We start from the raw sequence: 16,647 nt of genomic DNA on the forward strand, positions 1-16,647 counted from the left end.
TGTTATCTGCTGCTCAGCCTATAAGCAGTGTATGATATTATACATGGCCCGGGGCTCCTGTAAGCCTCAGCAGGGAGTACGGAGGCGTCTGCCCTGTGCTCCCTGTTATCTGCTGCTCAGCCTATAAGCAGTGTATGATATTATACATGGCCCGGGGCTCCTGTAAGCCTTAGCATGGAGTACGGAGACGTCTGTCCTGTGCTCCCTGTTATCTGCTGCTCAGCCTATAAGCAGTGTATGATATTATACATGGCCCGGGGCTCCTGTAAGCCTCAGCAGGGAGTACGGCGGCGTCTGCCCTGTGCTCCCTGTTATCTGCTGCTTGCTCTATGCTCTGCTACACTTAGGCTGACCATCACTGGCTGCTGTCATATACACAGTACACTAATCTGGAGAAGGTGGGTACATAATGTAGCCTGTAAATCTTCAGGAACCCTGCAGAAAAGGGTCATGAAGAAGTGGTGAGGTGCACAAACAACATACTGCACAAGTGTCCAGCAAACCCATAAAAAAGTAGTAAAAGAGCTCTAAACACAGAAAATCCACAAAAATATCAAGAGACATCCAGCTCTTCCCGTGTTGATGTCCTCCTGTCCCTAGATCCTTAATTGTCTCATAATAATGGAGAAATAGATAAAATAAATCTTCTGTTTGTGTCTGAGGAGATCAGCGATGTCCCCTCTGCTCCTCCTCACTGTGCTAAGTCTGACTGTAAGGCAAGTGGCAGGAGCAGGGACCTCTGTCCTGTCTGCAGTATGTAATACCAATTTTTAAAATATGGGGCAGAATGGGTTAAATATAACTTTCGCCAGAAGCCCATTTGCCCGGGATTAGGAAGTGGAGATCAGTGGAGACCGTAGTAGTGGTGGGGGAATGGTGAGGACCTCCTCAGATGGTCACTAACTAAAGGTGGAACCTTCTGTTCTCTGCAGGATTTCAGGTTCATGCTCCTGTTGGGCATTAGAATCAGCACATAGCCTCAAATTGTTATTTGGAGGCTGTATAGTGGGCGCTATTAACCTTTTCCACCTTGGTGTTGGAACTAAGGCAACTCTGAAGAGAAGGGAAACCTCTTGAGGGAGTCTAAAAAGACTAAAAGACTAAAAATGTCCTGCAGTTTTACGTGAGCTCACACCCCGTGCAGATCCTGAAGTAGCAGAGAGCAGCGGTGAGCTATGAAAACTAGTAAGTATAATAAGTATCCGGCTTTGGATGTGACCAGCATGTAGGACGTGATATAATCGGTATCAGTACAAGAGAAGGTTCTCCAGTCATATAGATACGTGTACTGTAGTGGTTTATTTACTGCATAGCATATATATATAATAGTCATGGTACACATATAGTATCAGGTGCAAGTACAAAAATAGATTCTGACTACATTTATAATATTCTGGATAAAGCTCCATCACTGGGCAGGATAGGAATGTTTCTGAGAACTTCTTTCGAGTTGAGGGTTAAGCTAAATCTTTTATATAAATGACTGTATTGTGGATGGACGGGTCAGTAGAAGTCAAGAACAGTAATAGAAAAAGCTCTCCTGAAGCAAAGGGTTATTATCAAAACTGGCCAACATACGGACAATTAGATGAGGCCACTGAGGTTCTTGAGATGCTTGGATGGGAATAACCCAGGTTGCAGACCTGTCTCCCCGGAGTGATATCCTTTTTACAGAAGTGGCCCATGCCCTAGATGTTGATCTGGGGTGGTTCCTGCACCTAGGGAGGCTGTTTTCAATGAGGTGGGGGTAGTTGCATCTATGTAAGAATGTACAATGGTGGATGTCTACTGTTCACGTGTAGAAGGTGGTTGGTCCTGAAGGCAGAAGACAAAGGCAAAAGAATTGGTGAGACAATGGAAGGACCATGAGTCATTAGTCCGTTCATATTAGATGATGAGAAAGTGATCCAGGATTCAAAGAAGTAAAAAAACACGCAAATGTGGGTGCTCTGCAAAGACTTCTGGTACGGGCAGTGGTGTTTTCTGAAATAATAGGTAGGATAATATCTATGTGATGAGCGAATGGTTGTTCACCCTAAAAGTGGGACCTCTACTTTTCTTACATCTCTGGTGTTCATGCACCATCTCATCCCTACCCCTAGGAAGAGGCCACAGTATTCACCAAAGCACAGCAGCCTCTTCAAACAGAGGAGGATAGGTCATCAATATCAAAAAATTGGACAACCCTTTTAACCATCATGGTCTCCAACATGGATGTAATAAGTGGAGGTGTATTTGATAAGACTGGTTTAATGTTGGTCCTTCAAAATAAGTTTTAATGCCAATATGGTATCTAATGTCTGTCCTGACTGCTTCAGCAGATATAGTTGAGTTTGAACCCTCCAGAACTTTTCATATTTCTGCATAAATGTGACTTTCAAACAAGTCCTAAAGTAGATAAAGATAACCAAATGAATCAAAAATATTAAAGGCTTTGTCATTTATTCATTAAGGAAAACGATCCAATATCACATGTCTGTGAGTGGTAAAATTATCTGAACCTTTAGGATTATGGATAATTTCGTTGTGAAATTAGAGTCAAGTATTTTACAAGAATTAGTTAACAATCAAGTGTGAGTGGACGACCTGTTTTATTTTAAGAACAGGGATCTATCAACATGTTTGTGGAAGTGTAACTTGGCTTGAACAAAGGAGTTTTCTGAGGATCTCAGAAAAAGTTTGAACAAAGGAGATTTCTGAGGATCTCAGAAAAAGTTGTTGATGCTCATCAGGCTGGTAAAAGGTTACAGAGTTTTGACTGAACCAATCCACAGTCAGACAGATTGTGTACATACGGAAGAAATTCAAGACCATTATTACCTTCCCCAAGAGTGGTCGACAAACAAAGATCACACAAAGATCAAGGTGTGTAATACTACACGAGGTCACAAAGGAACCCTAGGTAACCTCTACAACAATGGTGTGCATGACAGGATTGCAAGGAGAAAGCTGCTGCTCTCCAAAAAAGAACATTACTGCGTATCTTCAGTTTGCTAAAGATCACCTAGACAAGCCAGATGCCTATAGGAGCTATGTTTTGTGGACGAATGAGAGCAAACGAGATCTTTTTGGTTTAAATGAGAAGCGTTTATAAATGCTGAAGACTGCATTCCAGCATAGAAACCCTCATCCTATCTGTGAAACACAGTGGCAGTAGTATCATAGTTTGGACCTGTTTAGCTGCATCTGGGCCTGGACAGCTTGCTATCATCGATGGAACAATGAAATCTGAATTACACTAATTCTAAATGAAAATGTCCATGAGCTGAATCTCAAGAGAACATGGTTCGTGCAGCAAGAAAAAGACCCTAAGTCTTTCTACCAAAGTATGGTTAAAAAAGAATAAAGTTAAAAATTTGGAATGGCCAAGTCAAAGTCCTGAGAGGAAACCACTAATATAGCAGAGCTAAAGATGTCCTGTACGGAGGAATGGGCTAAAATGTGCAGGCCTAATCAACAATTACTAGAAATGTTTATTTGCAGTTATTACTCCACAAGGGGGTTACCTACTTTTGCTAGTCTCAGACATGTGATATTGGAAAATTTTCCTCAATAAATAAATGACCAAGTCTAATATTTTTGACTCATTTGTTTGTTCTTTATCTACTTTTAGGACTTGTGTGAAAATTTTATATCGTTTTAGTTCAAATTTATGCAGAAATATAAAAAATTAGGGTTTACAGACTTTCAAGCTTCGCTGAACTTTGCAAACTTCCATATGTAGCTTCCATTTTTGTGGACTTTTGTGGACTTTTGCATACAAGGTTTTGACGAATTCTGAATTGCTTTAATGTGAATAACTAAGCTCGGCCAGCAATCTGTCCAAATGTTCATGGTCTAGGAGCTGGGGCGAATGTTCTGATCTGAAAACAAAAGAATTGGTCCAGAAATTGGTTAAAAGAAAGATTCTGGGTGAAAGATATAAATTCTCCTGTAGATCTTCCTTCTGGTCTGGCCTGGTGCTGGTTGACCATGTGCTTTATAAATAAGGCGCATGCTTGCCAAAACAGACCTAAAACAGAGATCGACATGGAACTGCACCGTTATTTATGCTCCCCGATTCCTGTTTTGGATGAAGCTTGTTGGGATTGCGGCGCTTTAAAAATTATCAAGTGCTATGAGTTCACAAGATGTGAGATCTTCCATTAGTTGGAGAGGAAGTCAATGTTGGCTCGGACAGTCTTTGAAGTCTTGACGTCCATGGCTGTGACTTTGATCTCTGTGTCTCCAAACTGCATGCTTGCCTTAATCTCTCGACGAAGGATCTTGCCGTTGGCCTCGTTGATGTCTGGCAGGTCCAGGTTTATGGTGCCACACTTCCTGACGCCAGGATCAGTGATGTACACCACGTCATCACTGGATGAACAGTAAATATTGATGATGATTTTGCGTTGGCCGAGTCGTGCCGGGCAGTAGCTCCTCTGCACAATGTCTCCAAGGGCCACCGACTGGTCAACAGACACAAACTTATCAAAGATGTCGGTGCACCAATTCTTGCCTTCCTTCACAAGGAGCTTCTCTTTCGGGTGTTTTCCTTCCACAAACTTGTTAAGGACACCCACCCCGTAAGTGAGGGGTGACCGCCTGACTCTCACAATAGTTGGGTCCAGGCCAAACAGGACGGCTCCTTTGAGTATTGTCAGCCCAACGTCTTGAGGGATGATGACCCGACACACTTCACTGAAAGCTGACTGGACAGCATTCTGCAACATGGGAGACTCTGCGAAACCGCCCACCAGGAAGAGGTACTTGATGCCCTTCACCTCGGGTTTGTTGATGAGATCTCCTGCAAACAAGAAGATGAAACCCGCGTTACCTCTAAAAGGCCACCACTTGAATGAAAGTCACTTACGGCAGAGGCGTACTGGTTGTCACCCAGCTCTCCAGAAAAGAGACATAACTAAGAAGTTCATCATGACGTGACCTCCTGTAACTTCCAATGTAGGGACATTCTCTCTCTATTTTATCCTTACAAATGCAGTAATCCACCAGAGAGTATAGCAGAGCAGAAGAGCTGTGTGCGGGGGTTACAGAGCTGCGTATATTCCTGCAGACACCGCGTCCTCGCCTCTCGGGATACATTATTAATGACAGCTTGTCTACATTACTGAAGAGGCAAATAATCCGTATTTGTTACATCTCCTGATGAATCACCATGCACAGCAGAAGAGGAGTGCTGCGTCGTGCCTGCGCTGACTGCACCTATCTATAAAGGGGCTAATGACGCCATCATCGTGATGTCTTCTTCAGCTTTAGCATCTTCTTCTTAGACGTTCAGCTACTTCTTAGACCTCATGCAAACAACCGTTTCCATTTTGTGGTCTAAAAATCACGGATACGCAAAATACGGATGCGGTCTTTGCGAACCCATTGTTGTTAATGTTCATCACGGATGATCTACGTGCTTTCCGCATCCGTATGTCTGTTCTGCAAAAAGATAGAATATGTCTGCAAAATGCGGACCGCAGACCCATTAGCGAGTCCCCAAAAATGCAGATGCAACATGGACCACTTCCATATTTTTCAGATGCACCATTTGCGCACCACAAAATCGATACAGTTGTGTGCATGAGGCCTAAGTTATTGATATCTGTCTTTGGAGAAGCTGGAGGAAAAGCAATTTGCTGCAGCCGTGGATATAACAGGGAGATGCTTCTACAGTGTTGAAACCATACTGTAACAGGGTACAGAAAGCCTTCATATGGTGCAGGCGAGGAGCCCACAGAGACACCACGGGGAGAGGTTACCTATGTGCTGGACGATCTGCTGGATGGTCGGCTGGAAGAGCTCATTCATGGCTTCAGACGACATCCGGAGCATCCCCTGCGATGACCACTTCACAAAGTTCACACTGGGAAAGGAAAAAAAAAACATCTGAGATTACACCCGAGAGCAGGAGGTGGTAATGATGGGGATGACACACAAGATGATCATACTTAGTCAAATCCACCCTGAGCCCCCATAATACAACATGAGATTAATACAGCATCAGTCCACTAGAGGGAGTCACCAACGCCACATACTCAGCTACTGAAATCTAATACAACAGTGACACCTAGAGGGCAGGAGAAGAATAGCAAGGAGGCCGTATTCCCACAGCCTTATGTAGAAGCGCACAAATGTCTGAACTTTCTGTGTGTGAGTGTAGTGATGATAGATAGAAGTGATCGCGATGTTAGAGGAAAGATACGTTTACTGGGGGAAACCATACAAAAGAAAGGAGGCTCTAGGACCCAGTTGGGCATCTCTAGCCTAGATACAAGATGAGGTTCTGCCTCTAATTTGGATACAAGGTGAGTTAGGGCCTCTAGCCTGGATACAAGATGAGACATGGCCTCTAGCCTGGATACAAGATGAGACATGGCCTCTAGCCTGGATACAAGATGAGATATGGCCTCTAGCCTGGATGCAAGATGAGATACCACCTCTAGCCTGGATACAAGATGAGATATGGCCTCTAGCCTGGATGCAAGATGAGATACCACCTCTAGCCTGGAAACAAGATGAGATGCAGCCTCTAGCCTGGATACAAGATGAGATACGGCCTTTAGGCTGGATACAAGATGAGATACAGCCTCTAGCCTGGATACAAGATGAGATACCGCCTCTAGCCTGGATACAAAATGAGATATCGCCTTTAGCCTGGATACAAGATAAGATTCAGCCTCTAGCCTGGATATAAGATGAGATACCGCCTTTAGCCTGGATACAAGATGAGATACGGCCTCTAGCCTGGATGCAAGATGAGATACGGCCTCTAGCCTGGATACAAAATGGGATACCGCCTCTAGCCTGGATACAAAATGGGATACCGCCTCTAGCCTGGATACATGATGAGATATGGCCTCTAGCCTGGATGCAAGATGAGATACGGCCTCTAGCCTGAATGCAAGATGAGATACGGCCTCTAGCTTGGATACAAGATGAGATACCGCCTCTAGCCTGGATACAAAATGGGATACCGCCTCTAGCCTGGATACAAAATGGGATACCGCCTCTAGCCTGGATACAAGAGGAGATATGGCCTCTAGCCTAGATACAAGATGAGATATGGCCTCTAGCCTAGATACAAGATGAGATATGGCCTCTAGCTTGGATACAAGATGAGATACGGTCTCTAGCCTGAGTACAAGATGAGATACGGCCTCCAGTCTGGATACACAATGAGCTACGGCTCGACATGTGGGCATACCGGTTCTGTATGGTATTCTGTGGCACATTTGTCCACAGATGATACAGCTGGTTCTGTAGATCCTGCACACTCCTAGGTTGCTGGTTGCACGCTGGTCCCATAAATGCTCAATTGGCGATAAATCTGGACACGGTGCAGCCAAGGAAGTGTTGTAATCTGGAGGAGACATTTCTGGGAAACCATTGCTGTGTGGGGATGAGCAGTATCCTGCTGAATGCCAGTGTTGAGAAGAACACACGTGGTGGCAGGATGTCCTGCACATATCGCTGAGCTGAGTCCCTCGTATCACTACTGGGGGTGACCGACTGTCGTATGCGATGGCTCCCAGATCATCACACCAACAGTTGGGGCAGCATATCACTTCAGGATTGAAGCGCTTACCACGAGACCTCCATACTTAAAGCCGACCATGGTGGAATCCCAAACAGAACCTGGATTCATTACTAAAGACTATATGGTTCTGGTCCATAGCAATGCAGGTTTCTTGTTCATAACACCACTGCAGACGACGGTGATGGTGGCCGGCTGTCCATGACAGGACAAGTAATGGCCACCCTGACACCAAATTTACTTCTGCTAAGGGCCTGGAAATGGTCAGAGCAGAGACAGGGGTGTAATGAAGCTGCTCATGCTTGTTGGTGGAGCAAACGATCCTCTCTACTGGTGGTCTGCCTGGGCTGTTCAGAGTCGGTTTACCGCATGGCCCTCACAAAACCACTGTTCCCAACATGTCCTAATAACGAGGTCAGAACGGTCCAGATGGCGGGCAATTCATCGAAACGACTATCCTACTTCTCTCAGTCCAATGATGCACCCCCTCTCAGAGTCTGTCAACTGGGTACAATGTATTTCAGCGTGTCATAGAGGCATGTCTATCAGTCAGTGATCTCTGACCAAGAGGTACACTACTCAAAAGTAGACTCTGAGAGATTTTTTATAGGGCAGCAAGGGAAGCACAAGACCCAGTGTCTAATCAGACCACACCTGTAGTCATTACATATCTGCCTGAGTACGGTATTTTCTTTTGCCTACTATTGCCTACTATTTTTCTATATGCACACTAAAGAAGTTCAGCAGCACTCACCTGCTAATCGCCAAGGAAACAAGGAAAAGCCTGGGACCAGGGAAACAAGGCAACTTGAAAATGAAGAAAATAAATCCAGCTTCCAATAAAAGCGATGACCTTTATTCTTCCAAGCAGTTTCAAATCTAATGAACACAATGTACAAACAACGCGTTTCGGATCAAGGATTTAAGATCACCCGTGCTAAAATGCCCACTATCCACCAATCACATTCAGACTCTAGATATCACATGACACCCGGTGGTAGCTCATGTGGGCAATATACAAAATATGGAAAAAAAAAATCCACACAACAAAAAAATTTATTAAAAAATAAATGTAATATTTGATACTGCTCGGAAGAATGAAGGTCATCGCTTTTATTGGAAGCTGGATTTATTTTTTTTCATTTTCAAGTTGCTTAGTCTGCCTGGTCCCAGGCATTTCCGTGCTTCCTTGGCGATTAGCAGGTGAGCGCCGCTGAACTTCTTTAGACTGTGTTAATATGGACAAGACATAACCATAATAGCAGTGTTTTAATCCATAAGGGGTCAGCAGGGGCGTTACTAGGGTAAAACATTCAGGGCCCGGGCCCCTGATACTTGTAAGGCACCATTCACACGTCCGTAGCATGTTTTGCAGATCCACGGATCCTGCGGACTGCACATTGCCGGCACTAATAGAATATGCCTATTCTTGTCCGCAATTTCGAACAAGAATGGGACATGTTCTATTTTTCACGGGAACGGAATTGCGGACCCGGAAGTGCGGGTCCGCAATTCTGTATCCGGGCAGCACATCGTGCGGCCCCATAGAAATAAATGGGTCTGCAATTCCGTTCCGCAAAATGCGGAACGAAATTGCGGACGTGTGAATGGGGCCTAAGTCCTCGGGACGGCAATACAAATGAATCCAATGCACTGCAAGAGCTGAAGGACCTGTGATGACATCACAGTCATGGTATCAGTGCTGGAGGCAGTGCTTGAGGACCTGCAATGATGTCACCATCATGTGTCCAGTGTAGAAGAGGACGGTGCTCAGCAGTGAAGAGAAGTCCCGGGGAAGAAGCTGTGGTGAGGTCTGAACATGAGGAGAGGGAAGTGAAGGGAGAGGCAGAGGAATGCTAGGAGTTGTGGTTATTTAACTGGGACTGTATGTTAGGGCTGAAGGAAGTGATGTTATTTACGTGGGACTGTATGTTGGAGGTAGCTGAGGAGGGGGTGATGTATTTACATGGGACTGCATGTTGATGGCGGCTGTGGGAGGGAGTGATGTTATTTACATGGGACTCAATGTTGACAGGGTAATGTTGTTTACATGGGACTGTATGTTGAAGGCGGCTGATGACATCACAGTCATGGTATCAGTGCTGGAGGCAGTGCTTGAGGACCTGCAATGATGTCACCATCATGTGCCCAGTGTAGAAGAGGACGGTGCTCAGCAGTGAAGAGAAGTCCCGGGGAAGAAGCTGTGGTGAGGTCTGAACATGAGGAGAGGGAAGTGAAGGGAGAGGCAGAGGAATGCTAGGAGTTGTGGTTATTTAACTGGGACTGTATGTTAGGGCTGAAGGAAGTGATGTTATTTACGTGGGACTGTATGTTGGAGGTAGCTGAGGAGGGGGTGATGTATTTACATGGGACTGCATGTTGATGGCGGCTGTGGGAGGGAGTGATGTTATTTACATGGGACTCAATGTTGACAGGGTAATGTTGTTTACATGGGACTGTATGTTGAAGGCGGCTGGGGAGGGGGTGATGTTATTTACATAGGACTGTATATTGGAGGGGCTGAAGGAAGGGAAGTAATATTATTTACATGGGAGTATATTTTGTAGGGGGCAGTAGGGATGGTGTGATGTTATTTAAATAGTACTCTATGGCAGATGGAGGGAAATAGTGTTATTTACATGGGACTGTATGGTGGAGGGGCTGAGGAATTATAATTTCTGAGGGCACTAAAGGGAAGAATATAACTACAGGGGGCACTGCAGAGGGCATTATAAATAGTGGGGACACTTCAGGGCTAGCATTATAACGGTAGGGGGCAATATAAATATTGGGTGCACTGCATTATAACAGTAGGGGCGATATAAATACTGGGGGCACTGCACGGGGAGCATTCTAAAAGTAGGGGGCAATATAAATACTGGGGGCATTTTAAATCCAGGGGACATTAGGCGTTCTTCTTACTACTGGGGGCTCTATAGGAGTGACCTATAGATCAGCCTTATTTCTCCTAAGAGCACTATGGGAGGGCCTTATTACTTCTGAGGGGTCTGTAGGGAGCTTTATTACCACTGGGGGAACAATAGGGGGGTTTATTCCTACTAGGTGCTCTGTGAGGGCATTATTTATGCTGGAGGGCTCTTCTACTAATGGGGAGCACTGTCACTGTTGGGGGTATTATTACTAATGAGGGCATTCTAGAAGGGAATTATTATTGGGGGCACTATTATTTCTTCAGGATAGTATTTGTGGGTTTTGGGAGGCACAGCGAGCAGCAGGATAACACTGTGGGGACTCCAGGTTGGAGGATGATGATAGAAAAGTGAGGAAGCTAAGATGTCTGTGTGTCACACTCTGCAGAGACGAGGTGCGGCTGAGAGAAGTCTGGACCGAATGGAGAAGATGATGAGAAGATCTACATCGGAGGAGACGTCATCTGGGAGGCACTGGATGTGAGCAGTATAGTAAAATGCGGTGTGCGGGGGGAGGGTCGACTTAGAGAATTGAGCCATATTCATTGGGGCTTGGGTCCCGGATCTTTTGAGACCCTAGCAACGCCCCTGGGGGTCAGTAAGGATGTCACATACATCATTGAGGGGAATAGATGATTGCCAGGATCATGTAAAAAGAATGGATGCCATCTTTAATATTCCTGACCGAATAACACAAGATACTTTGGATTGAAAAATCCTCATGTCTTCTTCCTTGGAGAAAATGCTGACAAAAGAAATAGGAACCTGGTGGGACGTAACATCATTACAAAGGACTGTCGAGAGAAACATCATCCCCCGAGGTTTAACTATTAACTATTCAGACACAGAAAAATCTAGAAGAACTTGCATCACTGGCGACACAATCCTTTTATACGAATAAGACGGAGGAGAATAGGGAAAGTATGCAAATGGCCACACAAGTATACTCTAACTTTTTATTGGACAAGGCCCAACAGAGCCTTTTTTTTAAAGGGCAAAAATACTTTACGGAGTCAGGGCGACCTGGTAAACTTTTGTCCAGAGTGATCTCAAGTCAACAATCCAAAAAATATATAGATAATGTTAGACTGGTTAATGGTAGGATGGTTAGTGGACAGGGTCCTGTAGAGAAGGCCTTTGTGGACTATTTCTTGGATTTGTATAAAGCTGATTCGAAGATCACAGATGATAAGATGGATGCCTATCTTGATGACATTGCTTTTCCAACTATTACTGAGGCGCAAAAGAAAGCACTTGAATTGGATGTTTCAATCCAGGAACTTGAGGGAGCTATTAAATTATGTTCGGCCAATTCCACCCCTGGCTCAGATGGACTCCCATACGAATTCTACAGTAAATATGGGGACTTTATTCTCCCCAGACTGCTGGAGGTCCTTTCTGATTCAGTGGAGGACAGGAAGTTACCAGATTCAATGATGGAAGCCGTAATAACATTAATTCCAAAAAAAGGCAAAGATCCCGTAGATCTAGAATCATATAGACCAATCTCACTGCTTAACGCAGATGTAAAGCTCCTTGCGAGGATTTTGGCCATAAGGCTTTCTAGGGTTATTTCCTCCATTGTCCATCCGGATCAGAATGGCTTTATTCAAAACAAGGGCACGCATCATAATCTTCATCGGCTCTTTGCTAATATTCAGGCCCCTGGGGGGACCGCTCGCTCCATCCTGTCACTGGATGCCTCTAAGGCCTTTGACAGGGTGGAGTGGCGATTCCTCTGGAAGGTTCTGGTAAGGATGGGCTTTGGGGAAAGATTCATAGGCATTCTCAAGTTATTGTACAGATTCCCCAAGGCAAAATTGAGTCTCAATGGGATCCTGACAACTAGTTTTGATTTAAATAGAGGGACGCGTCAGGGTTGCCCACTATCCCCATTGTTATTTGACATTTATATTGAACCTCTTGCGATGGCCATTAGGCAGGATGATCAAGTTAAGGGATTTGGTACGCTAGGAGTGCAAGACCGTATTTCCCTATACGCGGATGATGTTCTCTTTTTTATAGACCATACGGAAACAACTCTCCCCAGAATTATTCAAATGGTTAAATCATTTGGTGAGGTGTCCGGTCTTCTTATAAACTGGTCTAAGACCAGTTTGATGCCAATAGACCCCCTGCCACAGAAAGAGGTTCTCGTGACACAGTTGGACATCGTTGACTCTTTTCAGTATTTGGGTATGATTATATCACCCCGGGTTGAAAATTTTCTACAACTTAATTTGATCCCCATAATGGCAAAAACTAGAGCTAAAATAGGGATCTGGTTGAGACTTCCCCTATCTAGAGCTGACCGAGTTTCATTGGTCAAAATGGTGATATTACCACAACTTCTCTATGTGCTTAGGAATACACCTATCTGGATACAAGATAAATACTTTAAACTAATGGAAAGAATAATTAATGATTTAATATGGGGAAGAAAACGAGTTCGAATAAAGTTAGAATATTTGTATAAATCACTAGAGTGTGGGGGTTTAAATCTCCCTTACTTTAAAGGGTATTTTATTGCTGCCCAGCTATTGACGTTATATGAATCAGAAAACAGTGCACTCTTAGGGAAAATAGTGGGCAGCCACGCTCACAGTAATATATTCACTCTTCTGGAATCCGGGTTATTGAGGAGCTACGAGCGGGGCTACAGAGATACTATAAAATTACTCCTGAAAGTGTGGGCTACTACTAGGACATGGTTGAAGGTAAACTGGCATAATCTGCACCTACAAAGGTTAGACGATATTGCAGTTGACACATTCTGGCAAAATAATAAAATTTTGTATATTTCACAGGTAATTAAGGATAGAGAGATTAAGCCATTTATAGAGATATCACATAATATAGAAAATTTTTCATGGTTTAGATATTTTCAATTGCGTTCAGCATTATCTAGTCTGGACGATAAACTGGTGCTGGATATAGACAGTTCATCTTTCTTGAATGACTGGGTAGGGGGGACACCGTCTAGATTGAAGATTTCAAATATATATAAGTTATTACTTAAGGCACGATTTAGTGATATACAGTCACCAGGACAAAGAGCGTGGGAGGTGGATTGTCCGAACATACAATTAGAAGGGTGGGAGAATATTTTTGGGAATCTAGGTTCACTATCCCAGAACTTTAATCATGTTCTAGTACATTTTAATATTTGTCACAGATTATATGTCACCCCTTTATGGATGAATAAATGTGGGCTAAGAGATACCTCTAATTGCCCTAAATGTGACACCTCAGGTGCGGACTATCTCCATATGATCTGGTCCTGCCCAGAACTTATAAAATACTGGAATAGTATTAACAACTTTATCCGCTACAGATTAAAAATACGAATTCCTTTCGAACCACAAGTGTTTTTGCTTAATGATCTTTCCAAAATAAATAACCATAAGTATCAAAAGATTTTCCTAGGTAGAATACTGATGTTGGCTAGAGTTCTGGTCAGTCGGACCTGGTTTGCTCGATATATTCCAGAGATAAATACATGGATAAACCTAATTAACAAGGTAAAAAATTATGAGAAAATTATGTATAAACAGAGAGAAGCTGAGGAGAAGTGGACTAAGATATGGGGTGGTTGGAAGATTTGATTAGTTTGGATAACTATTCCCCTTTTTTTTTTTTTTTTTTTTTTTTTTTTTTTTGACGCACCACAGGTACGGGGAGGGGGGTGGGTATAGGGAATGGGGATAAGGGGAAAGGAAAATGAAAAATTCTTTTTGTACTGTAATTTGCTTTTATATATTAATTAATAAAGATAATTAATTTTAAAAAAAACTATTCAGACACGTTCCTGACACAATGGCACGAAATATTATCTGACTGCTCAGCGAGACTTATGAATCTCATCCTAGTAGTGGCAATTCACACGTTGTGCTTGTAAAAAGTGATAAGAAAAGAACATCGAAAAAACGAAGAGTGGGGTGTAAAAACACCCAAGGAGGACGTCGATGTCCCTCCCGCAGCAGGCCACAGTAAGCGACTCTCAGGTCATTAAAGGGGTATTCCCATCTCAGACAATGGGGGCATATCCTAGTGATAGGATAGGTGCGGGCCCCACCTCTGGGACCCGCACCTACATTGAGAACGGACCCCTGAAGATTATGGCGGACGCACTGCGCATGTGCAGCTGCCCTCCTCCATTAATTTCTATGAGGTTGCTGAAAATAGCCGAGCTGTCCATGTACGGCATCTGTCAGCAGTTCTGTCCCTATGACACTGGCTGACCTGTTACATGTGCGGCTGCGCTTGTCAGCTGAAGGCATCTGTGTTGGTCCCATGTTCATATGTGCCCTCATTGCTGAGAAATATGATGTTTTAATATATGCAAATGATCCTCTAGGTGCAACAGGGGCGTTACCATTACACCTAGAAGCTCAGCTCTCTCTACAACTGCCGCGTCCTCTCCACTTTCATTGACAGGGCCAGGTGTGATGACGTTATTACTGCCTGGTCCTGTCAATCAAAGTACAGAGGAGGCGGCATTGGCATCTGGACCCTGTGGGGCACTATGATCAGGGCACTGTTAGACACTATTACTTCCATTTTTGCACTATTATTTGGCTGTAATATTTTGCACTATATGGCAGTATTATGGGGACAAGTATTTCAAATTTGGATTGTAAAAAACTGTAATGTAATTTATTTATTTTCCCCGGGATCTACGACAATGTCACCGAGGTACCATGTCTCATCTCCAAACGTCTGTGCGCATTTTAGATTTCAGAGTCTTGCAGGGTAGGTGTCGCTGAGAAACTGATCTGTGTAGCTGTGCCCTTATTAGACGGGCAGGACGTATCTCAGCTGAATGAGCTGTTCTCCAGGCCTGGGAGCATCACTTAGGCCATACATCAATGCACTGCGGACAGATCAATATGAGAAGAGCGATCCCCAGGGCCTCGTTCATGGGGAAAGTCATTACATAGTGATCAATATGAGGACATTACATTACCGCTGTGGTCTGAGCAGGAGCACGGACATTACACTACTCACAAAAAGTCAGGGATATTTGGCTTGTGGGTAAAATTGCCCTCTAACCTTTACAGGTGAACTTAATGTGACCTTCTCTAACCTTCTGATTGCACATGTCCAACTGTTCAATGTTTCAAGACATTTTGCACAACTTGCTGTTCTCTAACAAGGAGCTTAATGGCAAAATTCACAACAGGTGTTTGATCCATGAATCGCCCAATGCGCCAGCTCATCGAGGTCACATCATTATGGAACGGCTGATGGAGATTGGGGAACCTCAAATGTAGTGGCCTGCAATCCAGACCTGAATCCAACGGGATCAGCTGAGTCGCCATGTAGCGGCTCATAACTCTGTACCGCAGAACCTCAATGACCTGAGGGCCACCGTTAAAGAAAAGTAGGATGCCATGCCTCCGCAGACAATAAGTCGCCGTGGGAACAGCAGGAGATGTCGTTGTCAAGCTGTAATTGATGCTCAAGGCCACATGACAAGTTATTGAGACACTGACATTTTGTGGCGGTATACCCAGCACTGGGGTTGGCTTTTGTTTCCATAAATTGTTTGAGATGAGGAAATAACCATTGCTGCTTCTACAGAAATGCCCGACTTTCATGATATAATATCACTGGAGCCGGAACTTTTTAAGTTTTCCATAAATTTCACCCGAAAGCCAAATATCCCTATGTCACACCACGCAGAGATGGAGACAAGCTGCAGGGGGCCCATGAGACTCTTCTCCACCTAAGGGGCCCTTGTGATGCAAGTTGTCATTGGTGGGCTTAAGGGGGATAATGTTCTCTAGCACTCTGTGGTGCTGCTTGCTTGTCACCTTCTCCGAGGACTGCTCCCGTCCTGAAAATAGCCACTGATGGAGAGACATGTGAGATGATCCCGTCCATCAGCATCTCTTATCATAATGCACTGTTCCTGCACTTGTTCAGAGGTGCTCAGTGCAGATCAAAGCTTAATATAACACTTTCATCTGCGATTACGCACCAGGAAACTGGTACCAGCACAGTGTACTGCATCAGGAGACACACGTCTCATGTCCCTCCATCAACGGCTATTTTCTTTACAGGAGTATAGGGGAGAAGACCTGGATGACAACAAGGGCCTACTAGTGCCACATCTGTCTGATGTACATCTGTGATTAGAAGTGAGTCAAGAGATGATCAGGTCAAACACTGAGACCAGGAATGTTTCTAGCT

The 16,647-nt window shown here is 44.2% G+C and overlaps 1 protein-coding gene across 1 annotated transcript in view; it reads right to left on the reverse strand.

Moving 5' to 3' along the window:
* Positions 1 to 2,691: 2,691 nt before the first annotated feature.
* The window catches only part of HSPA12B (heat shock protein family A (Hsp70) member 12B), a 96,509-nt gene continuing 82,553 nt past the window's right edge, over positions 2,692 to 16,647 (reverse strand). Inside the window, exons 12-13 of the mRNA XM_040419389.1 lie at positions 5,748 to 5,851; positions 2,692 to 4,786 (exon numbers count right to left, since the gene is read on the reverse strand). Of these exons, the coding sequence (XP_040275323.1) occupies positions 4,146 to 4,786; positions 5,748 to 5,851 (745 nt within the window). The 3' untranslated portion in view covers positions 2,692 to 4,145. The remainder of the gene's footprint in view (positions 4,787 to 5,747; positions 5,852 to 16,647) is intronic.

This window comes from Bufo bufo, chromosome 2 (assembly GCF_905171765.1).
Source record: "Bufo bufo chromosome 2, aBufBuf1.1, whole genome shotgun sequence".
Classification (NCBI taxonomy): domain Eukaryota; kingdom Metazoa; phylum Chordata; class Amphibia; order Anura; family Bufonidae; genus Bufo; species Bufo bufo.